Genomic DNA, 24,674 nt, shown 5'->3' on the forward strand with positions numbered 1-24,674 from the left:
GGGCAAATACAGTACATGTCCATGACCATAGAAAGTGCCATTGGTGAGTGCTGGCTAAAGAATGTCAGTTTGGGAGTCAGGAGATCTAGGTTCTTGCTCCAGCTTAGCTCTTAGCTCATGCCGAGTTTAGACAAGTCCCTTTGCTTCCTAGAGCTTCAGTTTTCCCCTCTGTGCAGCCCATCCCTCACCCTGTGCAAAGCAGAGCACAGTCAAGGCTTGACAAGGACCTCCTGATTGATTCTGTTGCCCTACTGCCTTGGGTCAGGCCCACTTAGACTTGGGGAAACAGGTGGAGACCTGCTGATGTGGAGGCTAAGGGACCCAGTTGGCATCCTCAGGCTCCCGCAGCTCAAGAAAATACTTTAGAGCCCAGAGCTTGGCAGGCAAGCTTCCCTGAGTCTCAGCATCTCACACAATTGTCTCTGGGCCACAAAGCTAGAGCCAGGAGGGCAGGTCCTGCAAAAGGCCAGTGTATTTCTTTCCATGGGCTTACATGGCCTGAGTGCAGCCTGAAGATTCTAAACTCATCCCTCCCAAACCCAGAGAGAGGTCCTGGCATGGCCTTAGGGAGGAGGCAGACTCAGGGGCTGGTCCAGAGGGGAGGGGGGCGTGGAGAGTCAGAAACGCACTATCAGCACTGCCCGTCCTCCCCACTTCCTCTCTTCGAACGGATCACATCCTGTTATTGTGTGGACAGAGGAGGCCAGGAGCTGGGGAGGCAGGCAGGGCTCCGACCAAGTGAGGGGGGCGGGGGGGGAGAAAGGAGGAGCCAAAGAGAATGTCACAGTGTGCACTGGGTAGCTCCAGCAACCCAGCCCTGCCTGACCCTAGGTAGCTTGGACAGGAGTAGGGTACCCAGGAGGGAGGACCAGGATCCTTGGAGCACTTTGAATCTGCTGCTGAGAGAAGATGCTGGGGCTCAGGACAGGCTGTGTCTCCCTCTGCAAAGGCTCCTGGAAGAAAGGAAATAGCACCTCCTCCAGGAAGCCTTCCCCAGCATTCTCCTCAAGCTCCTTCAATTCAGGAAACGGTTACACTGGGCCTCCACTGCCAGAGCCAGTCTCCTGCAGCCACTGGGTCTCTCTTTTCTCATGGCACTTGCCTCCAGGGTTGTAATGCTCTGCATCTGTCCCCTACACCCCACTTCCACCCAGCTTGCAAGCCCTCTAGGGCCAGGGACAAGGGAGGTCCTTTGCTGGCTCCCCAGCTTTGCCCAGCATGGGGCAGGTCCAGAGGAACCCCTGCTGCTGTGGACAATGAACGTCCCCACTTCTCAATTTGCCCTTTTTCTTTCTTCTGCCATTCCCAAGTACAGCCCTATACCAACCTTATTCCAGCCATGGGGTTTAATAAGGCTGCTTTTTACAAAACACGACAACTTAACATATATTATTTTGAAATCCCATGACAGCCCTGTAAGATGGGTGTTAATATCTCAACAGACAAGGGAAAATATTTTAAGTTAAAAACAAAAAACAAAAAACAAAAACAGACAAGGAAACTGGAGCACAGAGAGATGAAATGATTTACCCAAAGTCACACAGCAGGTACAGTAAGTAACAGCTCTACATCTTAAACCCAGGTAGGCCTGACCCCAAAGGCTTGGGTCTTTCTGTGGCCCAACTGCCTTTCCTGCTCAATCCCGCCTGTGCTCTGGCCTTTCCCTCCTAGAGCTGACACCTTATTGGCTGTCCTCACTGCCCAGGAGCCTGTCTTCATGCTGAACCTGTTGCTTTAGGCAAGCTCTCCAGAGCCCACATGGACTGCTCCTGGCCCTGAGCGGATGGCTGGGCAGGCTGAGTTGCTGTCTCCCCCATAGCAGAATGCAGGCCTGTCTGTTCTAAGAGCACCAACCCTCCACTGGCTGCTGCTGCTGCTGCTTCTCCTGAGGGGCAGTGAGCACTGGTTTTGGACTCAGACCAGAATTCAAATCCTGGGTCCCTTGGTGAAGCCCCATCCCCTTGTTAGGCCTCATTTCCTCCTGAAGGAGGGATGCCCTGGGCAATCTTGACTTAGTCCTTTCCTTATTATGACTCACAATGACCGATCCTCTGCTGATGGATGCTGTGCCCAGCACCATGGCCTGTCCCCAGCAGGCTGGTGAGAGGTGCTTGCCTGGCTCACACGGGCCACAGGGCCAGAGAGGGTGTGCTGGATGCTGGGGAACAGTTTGTCATTTTATAAGTGGGAAGGAGATGGTGGGCAGCACAAGGAGGCAAGGCTGCTATCAGCAGACCAGAAAAATAGCCTCTTCATCTTCATCACCCTGCACCTCACTCCCCCAGATCCAGTGCAATAGCCAAGCTACTGGTGTCTAGCCTGAGAAAGCTCATACACTGCCTCCCTACCCACCCTGCCACCAAAAGCAGCCCATGGCCCTCTGACACTCCAAGAGGCAGAGCTGTCCACCTGCCCCTTATCTGCTCAGGCCCATGGTATTAGGTGGGGGCCTGGAGCAGGCATTTTGTAGAAATGATCCTGTCTCCCACCCATCTACCACCTCTCCACCCTCTCAGTCCAAGCTGAGCTAGAATATAGCATACAGGGGAACCGTTTCATTCAACAAATGTTGCAAGGGGCCTGGGCCAGATCTGACATAGGGTAAGACAAATCAGATGTAGTTTTGCCCTCAAGGAGCTCGTGTGTTGAATTGGGAAGCAGACAAGTGGACAAGAAGTAGACAGCATAGAGCGACCCCATAAAGTTTCCTGGATGCTGAGGACAAGTTAACCAAATGAAGGGAGGGTGGGAGTAGAGGATGGTTGAAAACAAAAATGCAAGAACCAGACAGTTATAGACAGAATAAAGTGCAGGCTGGACCAGAAAGGATAGTACAATAGGAGTACAGAGAATCAAGGACAGTGTTAAGAGTGAGGCTGGAAGGATAGCAGGCCATTCAGGCAAGGCCCCAGGGTGTGGTCCCTTCCCTGTGGTGGTCACAGGTTGTCCTGGGAGGCAGGAAGCCTGGTTCTGCCCTGTCTGCCACTGCTGTCATTGTTTATGGGACATGTGGCCCTGGGAAGACTCCTCTCCTCTCTGGGCCGCCACCTCCTCATCTGCAGATACGGACACTAGCCCAGGTGGTCCCCAGGACCTGGGCAGCCTGGGCATTCGATAGCCTTAGAATCTCTGCCTTGGTATCACAGAGCTGATGGGCTCTTCCTGACCTCTGTGAACATGGACAGCCTCACACACTCCTGGGAAAGGACCTTCTGGAAATGGATGCTCTGCCTTCCCACTCTCCATCCATGCCTCCCTGACACTGTTCTCACCAGAGTCACCAGTGACCTTGACATTGCCAAATCGAGTCCACAGTTCAGACCTTTTTTTGTTGGACCCCTCAGAGGCACTGGGTGTGGCTAACCCCACGTCTGCTTTAGCCTCTGAAATGCCACGCTCTCCCAGTGTTCTCCCACCTCTCCCTCTGCTGCCTCAGCCTCCTCTGTCTGTCTGTGTCTCTCTTATCCTTTCACCATGCTGCTCCTCAGGCTTGTAAGCTCAGGTCAGGCGCTGGGCCCAGGGCCCACCCACCGCTGCCACCACCAAGACCCCACTGATCTCCCTGCCCCAGAGCTAAGTCTCACCATCCCGGCAGCACGGGGACCTCCAAAACCTGGGTGAGGGAGAGACACTCAGTCTTCCAAAAGCCAAAGAGCTTCCCTACAGGCCGGAGCATGATCCCAAGCTCTGTCGTGCTTTTACCCCTGAGGTTACGGTTGGAAACACCCAGGACGGGACAGTCAAGATCCAAACCTGGTGGGATGAGATAAACTCACCCAAGGGAGGCAGCGTTAGTTGTGGGCACCTGGAGTTCCCTTGTTGGCACATCTGTTTTCCTTAATACTAATCGCCTTCCGGCCTACAATATAATCAACACATTTATGATGGCTGTGTGTGTCTGTGTTTACTGTCTCCCTGCTAGAATTTAAGCAACACAAGAAAGGGGTTCATTGTTTTTATTCATTGCTGAATCCCCTGTACCTAGAACAATACCCAGCTCATCTTAGGAGCTTAATAAATATTTGTTAAATGAACTCAAGAAAGAATTGGTACTCCATGGGAGATGTGTGCCTAACCTACTGAGGTCCCAAAAGATCTAGCAGTCCATGTGCAGAGGCCTCCCCAGAACCCAGAGTCCCACCTCTGAATGGCATTCCCATTCCTAAGTCTCCATTCACTAACCCCAAAGCCTCGGCCTCCATTCCTGAGCCCCACGTGAGACCTAGACCGCAAAATCATCAAGAGCCAGGCATAAGAGCTGCAGCTTTGACTGAGTCATTGTAGAACCTGGGAGCCTCTCTGGTGAGAACTTAATCTGTCCTGAACCTGTGATAAAGCACCTGCCACCCTGACTGGTGTAGCTCAGTTGGGCGTCGTCCCTCAAAAGGTTGCTGGTTCGATTCCTGGTCAGGGCACATGCCTGGGTTGTGGGTTTGGTTCCAGGCTGGGATGCATATGAGAGGCACCGGTTGATGTTTCTCTCTCACATCAATGTTTCTCTCCCTCTTTCTCCTTCTCTACCCCTCTCTCTAAAAATTAATTAAAATGTTAAGCACTTGGCCAGCCTGAGGATCTGAACCATTCCTGGGGGGCAACCCTGACTGAAAAACGTGGGTGCACAATGTTGAGAAGAGTGCCCCTCTGTGACGCCTTGAAGAGAAAAAAGAATGGAAACCCTACAGGGGAAGCCTCAGGGAGGAGTCGGATTCCCCCTACAGAGGACAGCTGAGTCCTGAAGGCCCCCATTTCAGGGGAGACAGGTTCTTGCCACGCCTTTCCTTTTCATGTCCCAACTCTCAGGCCCAGGGGTGCAACATGCAAGCACAAAGTCCAGCCCCCTTTGTAAAACTTTTATTTAGAAATCTTCCCAATATATCCTTATATACATACACACATCATCACCATATGGGTTTTGTCGTTAAAAGTCACACGCCCACAAGTGTTGGCCTCTGGGCCGTACAAAGGTCAGGTACCTGGAGCGGTTACTCCTCCTCTGCAGAAAAATGCGGAGACCAACATAATTCATCAACTCATCACGTACAGTACAACATTGACGGAAAGTGCTGGGCCTGCCCACAGGAGCGCTGCGCTATGTACACGGGCAGGGGCCAGCCTTCGGCGGGGGCCACGTACCATTGACATCACAAGTACGACCAGACCACCCCCAAAGGCCGAGATAGTTGTCACTGACTACAGACTCTGTGCCCTTGGTTTTGTTTTGGAAAAGGATAAAGGTTGTACCATCTTGTCGTTTGCCACTACAAATAAAGGAATATAAAATTGTCTTAAAAGATGGGAGTTCCTCCAGTCATTTTTGTTCTCCTTGTGTTTTTTTACCTTTCCATATTTTCCCTTTAGTACAGATATTATTCTTGAAGTGCTGCCCTTTCTTCATGGGTGAGGAGGAGGCAGAGGAAACAGAAGGGTATGTTGGGGGGTGGTTTGGAAATGAAAATAAAATATGGATCTTCTCTAGTTCTTACAAAGACCTAAAGCTTTGTGCCTCCCTATCCAGGCCCATTTTAGGTAGTTGCATTACATTTTACATATTCTGCCCACGTTCCCATATCACTTATCCATTCTTGTTCCTGTATCTCGCCTTGGAATGAAACAGAAATGAAGTCAATCATGAAAAAATGAGGACAATCTAGATACAGTAACTCAGGAAAAGATGGTTTAGAACCTATATTACCCAAGGCTGTGTGGTCAAGCAGACGGGCCCATTGCCTAGGTCCTGGACTCAGGGTGGGAAATCCCATTGCAGGGTTGCTATTGAGGGCAATGGAGTTCTTTATGGTCTCAGAATGCTTCTACTTTCATGATCCCCACCAGAGCCCTGGGGGCTGGGCAAGCCATGGTATTGATGAGACATTGACACTCAAAGAGATAACTTGTCCAGGCCACACTGTGAGTCTGAGAGAAGAGGGAGCCAGGAGCTAGAGTTCCTGGTAGAATCTGTGATCCATCTCCTAAAACCCATCCACCTGTCCGTCCACACTGTGGCCCCAAGTCAGATGAATCCACCAGGAAGCACACAGCCTTAGGACAGGTGCTCCATTTCTAGACAGATGGGATTCCCCACAGGAGCTTCCAAGTACCGGAAAGGAACGAATCCTAATATTCATTAAAACAGGACTTGGGCGGCTGACATGGGATGGATAGTGAGGGTGCTACAAAGGTCAGCCATAGTGCTCCCATCCCCACGCCCTGGACCTCCCAACTTAACAGGAAAAGGAGGGGAGCAGGGATCATATGGCTGCACTGGGCTGCACTTGAGGCCCCATCTCAGTGAAGGCAAGCCCTGAGCTGAAACCCAAACCATGTGAGACCTTTCGTAGCAACTGGAGCACTGGTTCTTCCACATCGCCAAAGGCAGGGCAGGGCCATAGGATCGTTCCCCTCTGACCTCAAAGACAGGGCCTGGTGGGAGACGGCTGGGGTGACTTAAGGGTACAATGACAGGTACGTAGGACTCGTGTGCAGTATGGGCTTGACATACAGGTCACAGGCAGGCCTAGCCTTAAGAAAACCATGTCCCACCACTTCGATCAACACAGGAGATTAACGAGGGGGCAGTGGTCCACTCTACAAAAGGATTCTTCACTTACAAAAGGACTCCCAGTAGTATTTCTTTAAAAGATGAAGGATAAAGATTTGATTTACAAAAATGTCATGTACAGCTTTTGCGGAGGGGGTGGGTGTGTGTGTGTGTACTCCTATTGCATTCAGCCAGCCTCCCACACGCAAGCACCTGTGACGACTGAAAGCTGCACAGTCGAGGGGTGTTTAAGATTCCGTTAAGTGAATGCGTATGTTTGGGTCTCAGCTAAGGCCTGGTTCTGACTGGATTCCCCATGTCCTAAAAGTGGGATGGGATCCTGGGTAATATCAAGACCTAAAGTTCCCACCAATCGCTGAAGTCAAGACAAAATCCCAAGTTCCAGGGGGAAATAAAACAAACCCAAATGCCAAGAATTCCTAGGATAGAGTCTGTGCTCAGTTTGGTTCAGAACACTGCCCAGACCATTAGCTAACAGACATCCTGCAGCAGGGAGGCTCCTCTGAGCAACTTGGAGAACACACAGACAGGGCTCCCACCCACTGTCAGCACCAGCACATGCCCTTCAGCACATTGGCATTTGCTCACTGCAGGAACAGCAATGTGCAGCTGAGAACAGAGTCACGTAGCTCTGAGACACTACCAGCAGAATTTGAAGCCTACATGCACTTGCTCAGTTTCCTCTAATCAATTATCCCTTTCTCTGCCGTCACACAACGCCCAAAGGGCATGCTCACAGCTGCAGACTTGGTCCCACAGCCATAAGATTGGGAAGGCAGGTTTCAGTGGGGAGAAAGTAAAGCTTCGGTCCCCAGGACAAGAAGTAAGGGCTACTTGGTTTTCTGACCCTCTGGCCCATCTAGTCAGGAGCGTGGTCCACTGGCCATGTTCTTCAACCAGGCCCTGAAGAAGGCACCTCAAGGCTGTGACTCTGCAGCAGTTGGCAAGCTGGATGGACCAACATGGGCCTGGGTGGAGATGGGGCTCAAGAAACGGGCAGCTATTGGGTACCTATATATTTGGACAGAGTGGCCACAAAAGCCACACCAGCCAGCTTGGGAGGGGCTAAAGGCAAGGCAGAGGATGCTGAATGACTCAGGTGAGAGCTGATAACCCCAGGACTCAGCAAAGACAGGGCTCTAAGCTCCAGGCCAAAAGCAATGCTCATCAAGCCTCTAACTTGAGAAGTCAGGGATTTGGGGAAGAGAGAAGACCATGCCGTCTTCATAAAAAGTACCTACCACTTTGCTCCATTTTTCTGTTCTCCTACTGAGGCAGGAAATGAAAAAGCCAACCCCAGGGGCAGTTTGGGCTTCCCAAAGTTCAGGCATCAAGGAAAGCCCATCAAGTCCATTGCTCTACTTCAGAGCTGCCCAATCTTCATCCACCTGCCCTGAAGCTCACAGTCCTAGTGGCCTGAGGACACCCTCCTGGCTGGCCCAGAATGGCCCCAGACCCATCACCGAGGGCCGGCTCCATCAGTGGCGGGCAGTATGGCAGGATGAAGGCTGCGGGCTGTGTGTTTGGGTGCAGGTTCTTCTGAGTAGCTGTCCGGGCTGGCTGCCCCATCCAGGGAGCTGCCACAGCTGGAGTTGGGGGACAGCACATCCTGCAGGAGGTCGTCTGGCGGTGCACCGCCCCCTCCCCCCAAACCCCCTCCACCAGCCCCCACCACAGGGTCCTTGCCAGGCTTGGCCCGCTGGGTGCCCTCCTCCTCCTGGTCATTGAGCAGCTTGGCCAGGAAGTTGATGTACTTCATGGCCAGGCGGAGGATCTCATTCTTGCTGAGCTTCTTGTCTGGGGGGTGTGTGGGGATCAGCTTGCGGAGCTCAGCGAAGGCCCCATTCACATTCTGCTGCCGCCATCGTTCCCGGCTGTTGGTGAAGATGCGCCTCACAACTTTGGTGTGGGGACCTGGAGGGCAATAGGACAAGGGCTAAGAGAAGGGGTTGGAAATCTCCTAAGGACCTTCTCCTGTGGCAAAGGAAAAAAACCATCCTTTGGAAAACTTGGTAAACTCAGAATGTCTTCTTTCCAATTACTTAGAAAACTCTTACTTATCCTTCAAAACCCAGTTCATCTAGAAACAGGAACCCTAGTGCACTGTTGGTGGTAATGCAGACTGGTGCAGCCACTATGGAAAACAGTATGGAATTTCCTCAAAAAACTAAAAAGGAACTGCCTTTTGAACCAGCGATTCCACTGCTAGGATTATACCCGAAGAATCCTGAAACACCCATTCAAAAGAACCTATGCACCCCTATGTTCATAGCAGCGCTGTTTATAATAGCCAAGTGCTGGAAACAGCCTACGTGCCCATCTGTAGATGAGTGGATTAAAAAACTGTGGTACATTTACACAACGGAATACTATGCAGCAGAAAGAAAGAAGGAACTCCTGCCATTTGCAATAGCATGGATGGAACTAGAGAGAATTATACTTAGCGAAATAAGCCAGGCAATGAAAGAAAAACACCGTATGATATCACCTGGTACAGGAGACTAATGAACAACACCAACAAATGAACAAAATTGAACAAGGAACGGGGGGAGCAGGGAGGGAGAGAAGAGAGTTAAGTAGGGGAAGGGTTTAGTAAAGGAACTAGTACAAATAACCCATGGACAACGGGGTCGGATTGACTGTGGGAGAAAGTATGGGTTGGGTGTGGGGGGAGCAATGAGGGAGAAAGTGGGACAACTGTAATAGAAAAACAATAAAAAAAACAAACAAACAGTTCATCTGTTTCCTCCTCTCTGAGAACTCCTCTCACTCCCTCCAAAGAGATCTAACCAACCATCATGGCCCTAAAATCCCTGGATCTCCATTACTGTTGATTATTGCTGTATGCTTCTATGTTTCTGTGCTTCTCTCTCTCTCTCTGGGCAGTGAGACATTTGAGGACAGGGACTACATGTCATTCATTCGTTTACTAACTCATTTGTACCAAGAGGCTATATTGCATTAGTTATGAAGACAAACTCTGCAGCCACATTTTTTTGGGTTCAATTCCTGACTATTACTCGCTAGACAGTAACTCTGAGCAAGTTACTTACATTCTCTCTGTCTTAGCTTCATCATCTTTAAGATGGAGATAATACCAGTCTCTCAACTGTAAGATTATCTCATGGATCTAACAACTAACACAAGCACAGTACTTAGGACAATGTCTGCTTCAGATTAAACATTCGGTCAGTCAACATTAGCTATTATTATCCAGTTATTTCCTAACAACCAGGCACTATGCCAGGCACTAAGGAATAATGGTGAACAAAACAGACAGAGTGACTGCCCTCCTGGACCTTATATTTCAATGGGGATGACAGATGATGAACAAGTAGCAAACATAATGAACAGACAGGAGGCTGAATGTAAAGAAAAGATGGAAAGGAGCTAGTATGTTTAGCTGAGTTCATTGGGGATGGCCTGTTGGAGGAGGTGACATGACATCTATAAGGTAAAAACTTAAGGCTGAAGAAGAGCCAGCCAGGCACAGAAAGAGGGAATGGCATGCGCAAAGGCCCTGAGCTGAAAAAGAGCTGAAGCCCGCCTGGCTGGATTAGTTTGGGTGAGATCAGAGAAGGCTGAGTTTAATCCCATAGGGTCCTGCAGTAAGGCGTGAGGATTTTATTCTAAGGGTGATGAAGAGCACAGAGTATGGACTTAGTAAATGTTTGCTGACTGACCATGCTGGCAGGTGGGGGAATGGAGGAGAGAGCAAGGACCGAAGAGAAAAGGACATAAACTGTGGGCTCTCTCCCCTAGGAAAGGAGTGGAGAGAGAGCCATGCACAGGCTCAGCCTGAGGCTCTAGGCAGGCACCTGAGGGCTGCCTCAGTCTATCCATATCTACAATACACCAGTTATAGACTGGGTCAATATTCACTAGCATTCATGCATTAAGACTTGCAGAGCAGTGGCAGACACCAGCATGTGTGTATCTAGCACATACGGTGTGCAAAGCACTGTGTTATGTATGAGGCTGACCTGGATTCCCAAGACCAGGGAAGACAGAGGTGAGCCCTGCTAGTGCTCCTGAGCTCCTGGGCTGGGGAGGCCGCTTCCCTCCCCATTCCAGAGCTGGGGTCTCAGCAATCTTCAGGAAGTTCTGCACACTGAAGAAATTGCCAGGACTGGCATATTTGTTTGTGTTCTTCCTATGACCCCTGGAACTAGACCACAAAATGTGGAAACTTGGGTAGGGGAGAAGAAGAAAGGAAAAGTCAAGACAGTCCCTAGGACCCACTGCTCATTTCACAGCTAAAGAAGCCAGGACAGAGAAGACCTGGCCTCAAAGGTCAGTCTGTGACCCAGCTCCTCCGTTCCAACACTTCCTGCTTGATCATCTCTCCTACATGCATGCATGTGTACACACACACCCTCATGTTTTCCCAGGAAGGATCATTCATCCCCTGCCACAGTGCCTTTGAAGCTGTCCTTCCAAATCCCAACAGGCTCCAACCCAGCTGACTGTTTGCCAAAGGCCAGACCCAGGCTAGGAAAAACACAACACACCTGCTGAGCAGTCCTATCTTAGGTACTTCAGAGGAAATAACTTCTGTTCTCCACCTCCAGGCCAGGTGATGGGGAGTCCCTCAGCTGTGACCAGGGAGAACCAGCCCTTGCTCCGTTACTAATGGTGGTTGATCTTGAGGGAGCTTCTCCATGGGGAGGGTGGGGAGCTTTATGACTGCTGTCACAGGTAGAGCTAGACAGGCTCCAGAAGGAGCACCTACCCTGAACGAAGCCCTAAAAACACTTTACCCCATTAAACACTTTCAATAATGTGAGGAAGCTATTATTCCTCCCACTTTACAAATGAGGAAACTGAGGCCCAGATAAGTTGAACAACAAGAACCACATCAAGTCCCAACTTTAGACCTTGCTTAGCTCCACTATTACGCACTCTTTTTGGATGCGTTTCTGATTTCAAAGTCCATGGGCTTATCCTGCACCCTCACACCCTCCCCTTCACCCTCACTTCTGTCTATTCTTCTGTAGCTCCTTTCCAGAGAACTAGCCACCTCTCCGCAACTTCCTCTTGCCTGAGTCTGTCCATCCTGTACGTCCTCTGTCTCTCTCTGGATGGTCACTGAATAGGTGCTCAGTAAATATTGGTAACATTATGAGTAATGTTAACCCTTCTGCACTCCCTCCAAACCCTCACCCCCTTCCTATCACCTTCCTCTCCTCTGTGCCTGTTTCTGTTGCTTCTGCCCTTTGGAGAAAATGCCTCTTCCCTGGAGAACTTTGGGGCTGGTCTTGCCTGCTTCCTGTTTGGTACACCCACCTCCCCTCTCTAATCTAGCATCACTGACACCCCATCACCCTTCCCTCTTGGCCCTACATCCCTGTTGCCCTAAGCTGGTTGGATCTTCTAAGGTCTGTTCCTTGTCCAGACTCTATCCCCTCCCCTTTCCAGAAGACCACCGAGGGCTCCCCTCCAGAAGCTCCAGCTCAATGCACATCCCTCCCACCTGCCGCTTGCATGAATCCCAGCCTGGCTCCAAGGCCACAAGTGTCCTTCCTTCAGGAGCCCAGGCCCAGCCAAACTGAGCACTGGGAGCTCCAGGGACTTCCTCCACATCCCTCAGCTCTGGAGAGCCTGCTCTCCTGCCCCCTGGAGCTGAGCCCCATCTGCTACATCGGGTCAACCTTGGGAGGGAAGGGGTCTTCAAATTGTCCCACTCATTCAACCCCTTCCCTCAAGTTTAAGGCCAAAGACTATTCAGGCAGTACATAATAGCAGGCCTAGGGCCCTTTTGGGGAAGCAAAAGGGCAGCATAGAATCTATGATGTCAGGAAGGGAACTTCAGGGTCTCTGTCCTGAGTGTGGAACAAGGGACAAGAAGGCCCCACAATGTAGGCAAGGAGCAGACTCCAGACTCCGACGAGGTCTTGAAAAGAAGTGCAGGGAATCCTTGAGGGTCAGTGCTTAGCGTAGGAGCACCCTGTGTTTTTGTCCTCCCTCAGGGTCCTTGCCAAGTATAGAAATGGAGCTAGAGTGGGGGCTGCAAGTAATCTTTAGAGGTTTGGGCTGAATGCCACAAAGTGCCTTCTCTCCCATGTCCCCCCTCTTCCCTAGTCCCAGCTCAGCTGCAAGGAGACTCCTGGCAATTGGGGGTTCCAAGTCAGCCTGCCCATCCACACAAGGCACCCAGGAGTAGTCCCCATGATCCCTCCTTCAGAGGGCTCTAACCAGCATGAGGGGCAAATAACAAAGGTGGGTGCAGACAAACTCACCATCAGTAATCTCCATTTCATAAGGGGAGGGTCTCCTCTTCACTCGGTTGTTGGTGGCAAACACAGAGAAGGCATCTGGCTCCCCAAAGAACCCACTGTGGGAAGGAGCAGGCAGATCACAAGATCACATGTAGGGTGGAGGTGAGACGGAGGCTCCTTAGCAATCCTCCCAAATGTCCTTGAGCCTCCCACCCCTGGAAAAATAAGGGCAACCCTGGTTCATTCACACCTGAATTAAGGATAGGAGCATGAAACACACACACACACACACACACACACACACACAATTAGAGGTGAACATGGAACAAACACAAAAATGAATACACACACCCCACAGATAGACATACTCCCCTCCTCCAATGCAATCACACAATCTACAACCTCCACTCTCAAACAGGTGCTCACACAGGCAGACATGGCCTTCACACTTGGTGGTGTGCAACTCCAGCACCACAAAAGGGCACACTGTCCCCTCCCCCCACCCACCCCCCTCATCTTCACCCTGGCCCCATGGGGCCTGTGGACAGACAACAGACAGGAAACCCTGACTCATGGCTGCTGACATGCCCCCTCCATCACCCATTTTGGGCTCTCTCTAGTTTTTCTCTGGAGTCTCCTGCAGACTTGCTGAATGACCCACACTGTGCATTCCTGCCTCATCTGCCTGTCCCCACACCAACCCTGCCACCATCTCTTTACCGTCTCAGTGGCCTTGTCAGGGAAATGGACACCCTCACACCAAGGGGTGGAAAAGGATGGGGCCAGAGGACACAGCTAGGGGCAGAGGGGCCGGAGAGAAGAGGAAGGGATCCACTCTCAAGGCAGGCCCTGTAGCAGACATTTTAGATGCAGAGGAGGGGGCCCATTCCCAGCCACCCTTAGATCCTTATCTCTTACCCAGTCCTCAGTCTGGGCCCGGCTCCTGAAGGAAGTCCCTAGAGGGCTGCAGCTTCCAGAAGAATTTCGCGATGAAGCACATTTAGACACATCTTTCCTGGTACTCACATTCACGAGACTCCCTCCTGTTGTCCCTTACCCGGCAACCACACAGCACACCCCGCTTCTGCTCACACCCAGCCACATGCCTCCACTCTCCCTTCTTGGCTTACCCACACCCGGGTGCACTGCAATCACAAGGCACCCCCATATCTGCCCGCGCGCATGCACGCACGTGCTCCCACACACGCTCACAGCTGGCTCCTTTCTCACTTGCACGCGGGGACCCCAGCTTCTAGGCTTTGACGCCCATGAGTTTAAAACACCCCCTCCCTTCTTGCGCTCCAGCCAGGCATCCCCGAAGTGCAGACAGGGTGTCCCCGGGCGGCCCTGACAGCCTGCCCGTCGCCCCCAGCACCTTCGCGCGCGCCCTCCCTCTGGGCACTTACCTGCCGAGTGTGGCCAGCGGCTGGCTGAGGCTGTAGAGCAACGTGCGGCCCGGGGCGGCAGAGGTCGCCAGCGCGGGCGGGCTCAACTGCACCATCCGTCCGTCACCGGTCAGCTCCGCCGGGGCTGGAGCAGGCGCCGGCGCAGGGACGGGCCCGGGAGGTCTGCACAGTTCGGTGGTCGGCACCCGATGGCGCGCTTCAGCCGCTGCGGCGTCGCGGCCCTTTAAGTCTCGAGCGGCACCGCCCCCACCGGCGGGGCCGCCCCCCGGGCCACCGCGCGCGCCCAACTCTATCACTGCGGGCTCGGCTTGGGTAGCGCGGCTCGTCTCCTTGGCGACGCCGTTCAGCAGGACCAGGTGCGGGGGGGCCATGCGGGCCTCGGCCGCCTCCCGTCCCTCTAGCGGGGTGTCACTGCGTGCCGCCTCGCTCGGCGGCCGCTCCGTCATCCTGCCGGCAGACAAACAAGCGCACACCGGCTCTAAAAACCACCCCCAGTCCACCGACGCGGGTGGGTAAGGGGGTGAAGGCAGAAAGAGAAACTCACGCACCGAGACGTGAGAAAAAGCGATAAACTTGGAGCCGCATAGACACGCACTGGTCCTCAGGGCCTAAAGCCCCGGCAGGGCTGGGGAGGGAGGGATTGGGGGGCGGGGGGGACTCTGGTTTGGGAGAAGAGGGAAGAATGCCTGAGAGACACAGAGACTGAGGGCCGAAAGGGCAGAGGTAGAAAAGGTCGACAGAGATATTGGAAGAAAAGTAATACAGCCATCGAAAGAAAAACATAAGGGGGGAAAGGAGGAAGGAAATGTAGAAAGAGGCCAGAGAGAAATATCACGACCCCCCCAGTCCCCCTTCTCAGGCCGCAAGGGAAGAGGAGGGAACAAATCCCCGACCAAGTTCCTCCCGCCCCGCTTTTGGTTTTGGCGGGGAATCTGTCCCTCGGAGGTGGGGTGCTTTAAGAACCACTCAGCGATACCACCTCCAGTTTACCGCCATACATATACCTAGAAACCTGGTGGGTCGCAAGTAGGGAGTTTAAGGAATGGAGGCTACAGGGCCTGGGGTCCACTCTGCTGGAGCTGCCAGAGAATTATTCGGGGGAGCCAGCACCCCTTTCAACATATATTCACTCCACTTGGGGGTGTCTGTCTACACTAAGCAAATCCATGGTGTATTCTGAGCAGTCGCTGAAAACCCCAGCCATCCTTCACTCCCACTGGGACTGGAGATGAGACATCTGGAAGGGAAGATAATGATCCTGGCCCTGCCTCCCTGCACATTCCACCCTCTTCTGCTCACCTGCACTCTGAAGTGAGATGGGGTCTGGAAGGGAGGCCTGGCTAAGGCAGTATGGAGCCTGCACATTCAAAGGGTGCGCCTGAGGCTACTGGGGTCTGGGCGGTGATCTACACATGGGAAGGGTGTCACAAAGGCCCTTGAACTCTTCCAGCACTTCTCCATCCTCTTTCTGCCTCAGTGAAGTCCTCTGGGAAACACCTCCTTATGCATTTAAAAGCAGTGCGCAACAGCTCCAGTAAACATTATTATTGACTTGGAGACTGGGCCATCCAGGGGACCGCTGCTGCCTTCCCCAAAGTTACATTGATGTGCAGAACTCCAGTCTCACTCTGCCTACATTATGCTCCATATATTCCCTCCCATATGTACCCTGGAGCCAAGAACACTCCTCTCCTCCGCGGCCATACTCCAGGATGACCACAGAGGCTCCACTGCCCCACAAGCACCCAAGCACTCCCTCAGTTTTTTCCATCACTGTGCTTCAATGCCAGTGCAGCTAGGCCCCATCAAGAACTAAAACAAAACAAAACAAAACAAAACAAAACAAAAAATGAGACTCTGGATGCAGAGGTTGGGGATGCTTTTAAGTTGTTTAAAAAGAAAAACTCGACAGGTTTCATAAGATGTTCAAAATAAGGCTTCTGTTTTCAGAATTATATAATTGGGGTATTTTATAGCAGAAAATAAATACACAAATATGCAATTCAACCCCAAGCAGAGTCCATCTAATCATTCACAGCAGCCATTGAGCTCCCGTTCTGCCACTGCACTGATGAAGACTGGAGCCAGCCTGGGCACCATCCTTCTACCCCAGAAGAGAGACTGGATGGGCTTTCTGAAACCTCTTCTTAAGCTCAGCTCAATTGCCACCAGACACACAAGTTGACGGAGAATCACCATTCAGATTGTGCTCGTACCCAGGTCTGCCAGCCCTGAGGCTCAGCCCATAAACAACAAAATTCCCTGAGACCTGGTGCGTACACACTTCACTGGAAGCGAGTTTATGATTATGGCGGAAACAATAGATCTGTATCCACAGAATGGGACCAACAAGGCACTGCGACCATTAGAAATGGCCAAGGTATACCAGTAGGTCCTCCCGGCTCCTCTACAGCGGTGAAATGCACAAGAATATACCATCCCGCAGTGAAATACACAAGCCCCAAGGTGCTAGCTCCCTACCTTACTTATCCCAATGTGTGGTGAGCCCAGTGACACGTGCTTCAGCCCCAGTTTCTAACCGAGTGACAAACGGTGTGCACTACAATCGGACCGAGCTCAAGCTCTCCTTATGACACATATATACTCTCTGATTAATTCCAGGGTTCCCCCCGCTGAGCATAAGAGTGGATCCTTGAAGAGTAAGGGGAGCACATTTTCCAGATGAGCTGACCCTGGATCCAAAGGCTCTCTCCAGAGGCCTATAAGTATCTACATTTCCAAGGCTCCCTGTGGGAAACATATGATTGGTCCCTAGGGTCTGCCGCGGACCACTCCCTGCCTGCCCCACCCCGGAACTCAGGAAAACCAAGCTGGTTGTTCTGCAACCAGTATCACCTAGGCCACGGCTCCATGTTCCAGAAGATGCCAGAGGAGACTTCACAAGCACCTTTGGTTGTCGTTTTTCAGAGACTAACCTCATCACTTGGCTTCGTTTAAGATTACTAAAAAGAAAGCCTGAGTGATTTTTGTTTATTTGTTTTTATTTGGGGAAGATGAAGGAAGAGGGAGGAGGTTTCAAACTGAATGGCATTAGCGAATTCGACCAATACAATTCATCTGTTTTTGTGCAGCCAAGACCCAGCTCGCAGCACCCAACACCGGATTTTCCCTCTTGTTGCCAACCGCCAGAACGTTCTTGTGTGCCTGAACAAGTCTGGGGACCCGGGAGCTCCTGGAGTGGGGGTGAGGGGGAGGCGTAGGGTCTCAGGCAGCTTCCAATTCCAAAAGGAGAGTTTCTTATATGAAAAGAGCCTCCGCCGGGTCTGGGGCTAGAGCCACTGCCTTAGACCTGGCTTCTCACATAGCACCCACACCCGCACGACCCCCTGGGGGACCCCCAACTACATAGGATAACTAGCAGCACCAGTGAATAGAAACACTTTCTCCCTGCTGCTAGGGGAGTGGAGAGGAGTTCTGGCGCCCCGCACTCTAGGCCTTACGCCCCGGTTAGGGCCCACCCGAGTTAGGACTGCACTAGCCAGGATGGCTGCGGCCTTCTTCCTGCCGCCGGATCCTCTGTCGCAGGCAGCCTGCACCACCCGGATATAGCCTCCCCAAAGTTAGGAGCCTTGGGCAACGTCCACAGAACCAATGGGAGCACCCTGCAGGACTAAGATTCTGGTTTTATTAGTTGTAAAAAAAATAAATAAATAAACTAGCTTTTTTTTTTTTAAACTAAGAGTCAAGAAAGGAAAGGGCCCTGCTGGAAGCCACAGAGGGCATAGCAGCGGCGGTGTCAGATCCCGGATACCCAGTTCTGGGTCCGTCGTCCCCTCCTCCCCCCTTCTGAGACTGGACTGTCCTCTGTCCCGAGCCTTCCCCACCCAGGCCGGAACCCAAGACCTTCCTGGACACCGTTTCCACAGATAACGTTCCCCCAAAACTCACCTGGGGCATATTTAGAGAGACCGACCCCTCTGAATAGGATCTCCACTCCTCCGCCGCAGAGGGGCGGGAGCCGAGGTTCAGGTGGTGGACGCACGCGGGTCTTTGCTTCCCCCACTCTCGCGGAGAGACCAGCAGTTAGGCCGCGGTGTGGTCCTGGGCGGTCTGCCGCGCCCAAATCGAGTTTCCAGGAAAGATGGGGGTGGAGAGAAAAAGGGAGGGCGAGAGGGAGGGCGAGAGAGAAATGGGGGTCAATGGCTGGGAATTACCTCACGTCCTCGCCAACCAGCCCAGGGGAGTCACGAACAGCTTTCCGCCCCCGACCTGCAGGTGTTTGAAGCCTCCCCCCAGCCCATAAAAAAAGAACCCTACACCTGACCAATCAGAAATAACTGTTTAGTCCAACCACAACAGCAGCCCCGCCGCAGTCTTCCCGGAACATTTGCAGACCCTCCAGCCGGGATGTCTGGCTCAGGGTGGCCGAGTGCGTGTTCTAAACACTGGCGTGGCTACGCCGTTGGCTCGGGAACCTTCAGGCCGGAGCTGCGGCTACAGCGCATAGTCGACCGCAGCCTGGCTTGGGTGTGTGTGTGGCGGGGGAGGGTAATGTGTGTCAGAAAAGGGGGATCCAGTCTTAAGGCCCTGGTCCATGGGGCAGAACCTATGAGCCCTCCATTCTCTCCATGCCCCCCCCCGCCCCGCACCTGCCCAACTCCAACCCAAAGCGAAACCAGAACCCAGTTCCAAGACTGCTTTCCCGCAGGAATGGAGTCGCAACCACAGGGACTGGAGAGGATGGGGGTGGTGGTGGTAGTATTTGATCTATCCAGGCCCCTTCTTTTCTTCCTATTCATTAAGAAAAATAAAAAAAATAAAAAATGAGGAAGAAAGGAAGAAAAGAAAACAATAGAAAAGAAAGGAAATGGGGACAGAAAGGGACTTTAATTGGGGCGATGGGTGCACGATGCAGTGTGCAGATGATGTTTTATCGAGTTGTACACTTGAAACCCGTAAGATTTTATGAACTAATGTCACCCCAATAAATTCAATTTTAAAAAGAAAGAAAGGAGATAATCGCTGCCTTCCCTCAACCATCTCTACACAACGAATTTCGATTTGCCCGTGTTCGGACCGGCAAAGAAGAGGAAAATTCTAATAATTCCTTGCAGCAACAAACAAGGCAACGAGGAGGGTAAAAACAAACCCACTACTGTTTTTCAGGGTGTAGCAGTAGCGAGATTTAGTTTGATCCACCCCCCCTACGGAGGTTTTTGTTTCATTTGTTTTGCTTAAATCGTCCAGTTTATGATCACTCGTGGAAGTTTTGGATTAATTGCAAAGGCCTCCATCTTTTTGCCCCGATTTTGGTGAAAATATAGAAACAATTATTCCCTGAGGTTTCAATCCAATGCGGGAGATTTTCTTTCTCCTATTCTAATCTACATGGCGGAGGGACGGGAGAAGAGGAATCCACTCATTCCTGGTGTCTTACGTCGGGATTCCTTCTTGCTGTGTGACCAGTCCCTCTCCATTTTCTCTCCCAACCTTAAATCCAGCAACTTAAAAAACAAAAAACAAAAAACAGAGAGGTGCCGGGGTGGGGGGGGAGGGCCTCCGGCTTTGTTATGGATCCAAAGAAGCTAAAAGGAAAAAGCCGCTTCATGCTAGACAATTATTTTAATAAGACAATGATGATGACATTAGCAACCACAATAACTGGCAAAAGAAAATCCTTTCTTCCGGACCTAGGGCCACACTGACCTTGTCCCTCGGAGCCCGGCCCAGGTCACCGATGCGATGGGTACCCGACCCTCGCAGGATTGTCGCTTACCGGGGAGGGGTGGAAAAATGTTCCTTGGAGATGATCCCGAGGGCCCCCACCCGAGGCTCGAGGCTTGGAGAATGTGCCCATTGTCTTTTCCGGGCGTCTACGGTGGACCCCAGCGGCCGCACCCGCGAAACTGACCAGAATGGACAAAGCCGGAGTGCGGCGGGAACCCTAGCCGGCGGCTACTGGCTGGAAGGAGCGGGCCTCGGCGAGCGCAGCTCAGCTTATTAGCAAATCCCTGAAACGCCGCGGCACAGGCTGGCCTCCGGACAGAGCAGCCACCGATCGGGCTCCGTCTGCCTGTCCCAGCCAACAGTGGCTTCCGAATACATCATAATTTGGAATAAAATGTGAAATCCCTCTCCCCGCCCCCGCGCAGCCTCCTCAGCTAGCGCCTCCATCTCTTGCTCGCGTTCCCTGCTACCTGCCAGCGATGTGCAAATACACTCCTAAAGGACACAAGCACACAGACGCACAGTCCAGGGGACAGGACCACACACGGTCCAGCCCCAAGGAAGGGAAACAGAACCCCACTCTGTCCCACAAAGCGAGATGGTCAGGCCCGCACATTGTCCGATGGGACACAACGAAATCAATTAGACGCAGTCGCTCACGGGCACACAACTCCATCTAGTCAAGATCACACGCGCCCAACACAACAACGAAACCACCCAGACACAATCACCAAGGCCACACAACCCCCACGCAGAACGATACCCCAGTCGAGAAGGCAAATTAACATAACTGTACACAACGATGAGAGCGCGGAGGAGCCGCGAAGTATCCAAATCTACACACCCAAACAGCGCAAACACCATCCCACTCGGACCCACAACCGATCGCCAAGAAGACCACACTCGGAGAAGTCAACACCGCCCACCGCGGACACACGCACTCGCACAATCCCACCGCATGCACACAACCACGAAGAAGAAATGAAAACCAACCACCGCCTCGCGCGTTTCTGTATATTGCGTAAGGAAAAAGGGGAAGGAAGGAAGAGAGTCTCTGAGGCGGGAGGGGCGGCGGCGGCGAGCGCGACGGCGTCCGTGGAAAATGCCCCGCATCGAAAGAAACCGAAGGAATAGGAGCGAAGAGGTCTTCTGAGAGTGGGGGGAAAGTGGGAGGAAATGGATGGGGAATTCCAGGAGGCCGCAGGTGGCTTCCCCACAGAAAAAGGCCGGAATGCTCACGTTTTGCAGCTACTGGGGGACGCGTGTGGCCATTTTGCGGCCCGGTCCTTAGTGCGGAGGCCCTCCCCCGGCCCTGCCCCCAGCCCCCAGCCCCCAGCGCCCCGCCGCCGGCGCGCGCGCGGTACCCCGCTCCCCCACTAACTCGCTCTAATCCCGCTCACGTTCCAGGCCTCGTTAGCATGGGCCGAGGCGCGCCGGGGCCGTGTGCGTCGCGGAGATAAGGCACTGCCGCGGGTCCGCTCGCCCTCGATAAGCGCTTTGGCCATTATGGGCCAAATGATTCATTTTAATTTGGCAATTTCACCGGAGGGAGCGGGGACTGGTTGCGTGGAGCTGGGACCGGCTCCGGAATGCGCCTCGCAGAAAGTCGGACGCTCTGTCTAGGGCTCGATGGGTCCAATTCCATTTCTGATCCTGAGGCCTCTTGGAAAAAAATAGCCCCCCCCCCCCACCTCATCCCTCCCTCAGCCTTCCCACACACCTTTCTTCAGTCACTCCCCTCCCAGTACTCTGTCCCTGCCTCTGAAGACCAGGCCACCAAAACCATCACTCCCAACCCTTCCTTTCAACCCCATTTATTCTTTCTCCAGTGTCCTGGGCACCCAGATTTCACTGGGCAGCTACTCCCGGATATCTCACCTCCTTCGGCCCTGGCTCTTTGCTGCTCTAAAATGGAGCCTGCTTGCCTGCTGCTTGCCTGGAACGTCAGGGGCTGAGCTCACACCAGGGGCTCTATGGAGGCAGAACTGGTGTCAGTGGAGCGATTCTACTGCCTTTCAGGCTGAGCCCAGAGCCCAAAAACATCCCTCCTCCCACAATATTTTAAACATTTTCATCTTGCTACAGAAGCACTCTTCTAAGCACTCTACAAACATTAAATCATTTACAGTCCTAAGAGGTTGGTGCTATTATTTTCCCCAATTTACAGATGAGGAAACTAAGGCACAGAGGATATGTAACATATCTAGTGAGTGGTGGAGTATGGGTCTGAAGCAAATTTTGCACTCCTCTCTGGAGTCCAGCTGATGAAAAGGACAGCTAGAACCTAGGCTTGGAGAAGGAATATGGGCTTGATTCATTGGAGGGAACAAGATCTGTATTGTAGGGTAGAAAGCTGGAGGTGTAGGTGACTGGGGCTCAGCCCATGGAGGTTATCTGGATTTGTTCTTTTATGGTGCAGTGAAAATAGCACAGGTTCAAATCTTACAAGCCCCTTAGCTCTGAACCTCAGTTTTTTCATCTGTAAAATGAGGAGATTATACCTACCTCACAGAGTTGTGAGGATTAAATAAAATGATCTTTTAAAGGTGATGTTGAGGACAATAATCTGTGAAATGTTGCCCAGCCCAGAGCCCAGATGACATCATATGCACTTGTATGGGAGTTCTGGCTATTATTACAGAGAAAGAAATTAAAGCATAGGGAGATGTGACATGGCCAAGCTTACGGTGACCTAGACAGAAAAGCCAAGACTCAAACTCAAGTACCCAGTTCCCAATCTACAGCTCAACCCACAATGCAAGGCTTCTTTCTCCTTCTGGGATCTCTGGTTTTGAGCTCCTTTTAGCACCTGAGAAGTAGGGAAAAGCCCTTTGCCTGATCACAGACTGAGTCCCAGTCAAGGACTGGGCCCAGAGTTTGACTACAGTCTGAGTCCTGACTTCTCCTTTGCCATTCAGTCAGCTCTCCATGAAGATATGGCTCATTCAGTGCAGCCTGTCTGTCCCCTCTGTTCCTCTTGTGCTCTTGGTGGAAGTCAGGGTGTCATGTGGGTAAAGGTAACTATTACAGAATCCCATGGAAGAAGGACCATCATGTCCTGAGAAAAGGTCTAATTCCACAAGGCCTCCCCTGGCCCAGCTACACAAATTGCTGAGAAGGGGCCTTAAGGAGGGGCCCCTGTGATCTGTTCATCTTCTCCTCTCACTCTCACCTATCGCTACAGCCCTGCCTCATTTACTGTTATCAAATCTAACTCTCCTTCCTTTGTGCCTTAGTTTCTGTTTGTCCTTCTGTTTTATTGTCCTCTCCTCACATCCATCCTTCCAGACTCAACCTTCATGCCACTTCCTGCCTGAAGCTTCCCTGCAAGGGGTTGGCTTTCATCTCTCCCTCTTCTGGTCTCATTGCCTTTGCTTGGCTGCACCAATTAATATTGGGTTGGCTGAAAAGTCCATTTGGTTTTTTTCCATAAGACATGTCTAGTAGTGCTTAATTGTCTTTAACTTCATTTGAAACAGTTGTTAGATTGTATTGTGACAGTTGTCACATCAGTGTGCATTTTTAAAAATTTATGAAAATTGGTGAATTTTGTGTAGCCATTTTAATATTAAAGATGGAAGAAAATAAGCAACACTTCCAGCATATTATGCTTTATTATTTCAAGAAAGATAAAAAAGCAAGTGAAACACAAAAAGATTTGTGCAGTGTATGGAGAAGGTGCAGTGATTGATCAAACCTGTTAAAAGTGGCTTGCAAAGTTTCGTGCTGGAGATTTCTCACTGGGTGATGTTCCAAGGTCGGGTAGATCAGTTGAAGTTGATAGTGATCAAATTGAGACATTAATTGAGAACAATCAACATTATATCACATGGGAGATAGCTGACATATTTGAAATATCCAAATCAATAAAGTTATTGGTAAAAATTAAAAATTTGTCTTTTATGTAAAAAAAAAAAAAATATATATATATATATATATATATATATATAGACTTTTTGATGACCCTGGCTGGTTTGGCTCAGTGGATTGAGCGTCGGCCTGCGAGCTAAGTGTCGCTGGTTCGATCTTCCAGTCAGGGCACATCAGAGAAGGAAAACTCTGACTCCAAAAAACCTCCGCTGCCTTGCGGCATACCTCTTCAGGGGAAAGGCTAAGGGAGTAAACCCCGACAGAAAATCCGGAGCCGGAGTCCCTAAGGCGGTTTGACGTTGTAGTCAACACCGGCAACTCCTGCGGCGCACCTGAAGCCAAGCTGTATTGACTCCGTCTTTCCCTTGGACCCTTCAGCTGCGAAGAGAGGGGGGGTCTGATGCATGGGCAACAGCAGACCCTCCATATCACCCTTCCCAGGCTCTGTAGCTTCAGCTTCACTGGAGAGGACACTCCAGCGTCATCGTAAGATGTCGATTCAACATGGGAGGAGACAGATACCGTGTCACTCCCGAGTCGGACTGCACAGCCATTCTCGGCGGTGCAGATAGACTCTTAGGAAGCTACACCATCGTCTCTCGAGACGGATGGCTGCCGCCGCCGCCGACGATAGACTTTTTGGCCAACCCAATTGAAAGGGTTGGAGCCATATAAATCTGAGAGCCCTGCTCTGCCACCCATGGGCTGTGGCACCGTTGGGTGAGTCATTTCATGTCTCTGAGCCCAGCTAGGGAATGCTACCCTGAGAAACGATGCCTGGACTCAAATCTAAGAGAGGGACCTGAAGGGTGGGTAGAAGAGTGAGCATCAAGAGCCTTCCAGGTGGGTCAAGGGCTAAAGCAGATGGGCTGCAGCAAGTCTCTGGACAACCCAAAGGATTTTGAAGAGAACCATTTTGTTTATTTGGTTTGA

The 24,674-nt window shown here is 51.7% G+C and overlaps 1 protein-coding gene across 4 annotated transcripts; it reads right to left on the reverse strand.

The window, feature by feature from the left end:
- Positions 1 to 4,835: 4,835 nt before the first annotated feature.
- On the reverse strand, positions 4,836 to 21,182 carry TAL1 (TAL bHLH transcription factor 1, erythroid differentiation factor). 4 transcript variants are annotated; one of them, XM_090269412.1, is made up of 5 exons: positions 21,111 to 21,182; positions 18,093 to 18,254; positions 14,184 to 14,630; positions 12,799 to 12,893; positions 4,836 to 8,473 (listed from the first exon to the last, which is right to left on the reverse strand). In XM_090269412.1, exons 3-5 carry the CDS (start codon positions 14,627 to 14,629, stop codon positions 8,019 to 8,021), a joined length of 996 nt encoding a protein of 331 aa, XP_090125538.1. In that variant the 5' UTR covers position 14,630; positions 18,093 to 18,254; positions 21,111 to 21,182; the 3' UTR covers positions 4,836 to 8,018. The 4 variants fall into 4 exon arrangements, 3 of the variants coding, with proteins under 3 accessions (XP_090125538.1, XP_090125540.1, XP_090125539.1); XM_090269414.1 differs by lacking the exon at positions 21,111 to 21,182 and adding an exon at positions 20,865 to 21,102; XM_090269413.1 differs by lacking the exon at positions 21,111 to 21,182 and adding an exon at positions 18,496 to 18,764.
- Positions 21,183 to 24,674: the final 3,492 nt, after the last annotated feature.

The sequence above is a fragment of the Furipterus horrens genome, unplaced genomic scaffold (assembly GCF_987537825.1).
Source record: "Furipterus horrens unplaced genomic scaffold, mFurHor1.1.pri manual_scaffold_3, whole genome shotgun sequence".
NCBI lineage: Eukaryota > Metazoa > Chordata > Mammalia > Chiroptera > Furipteridae > Furipterus > Furipterus horrens.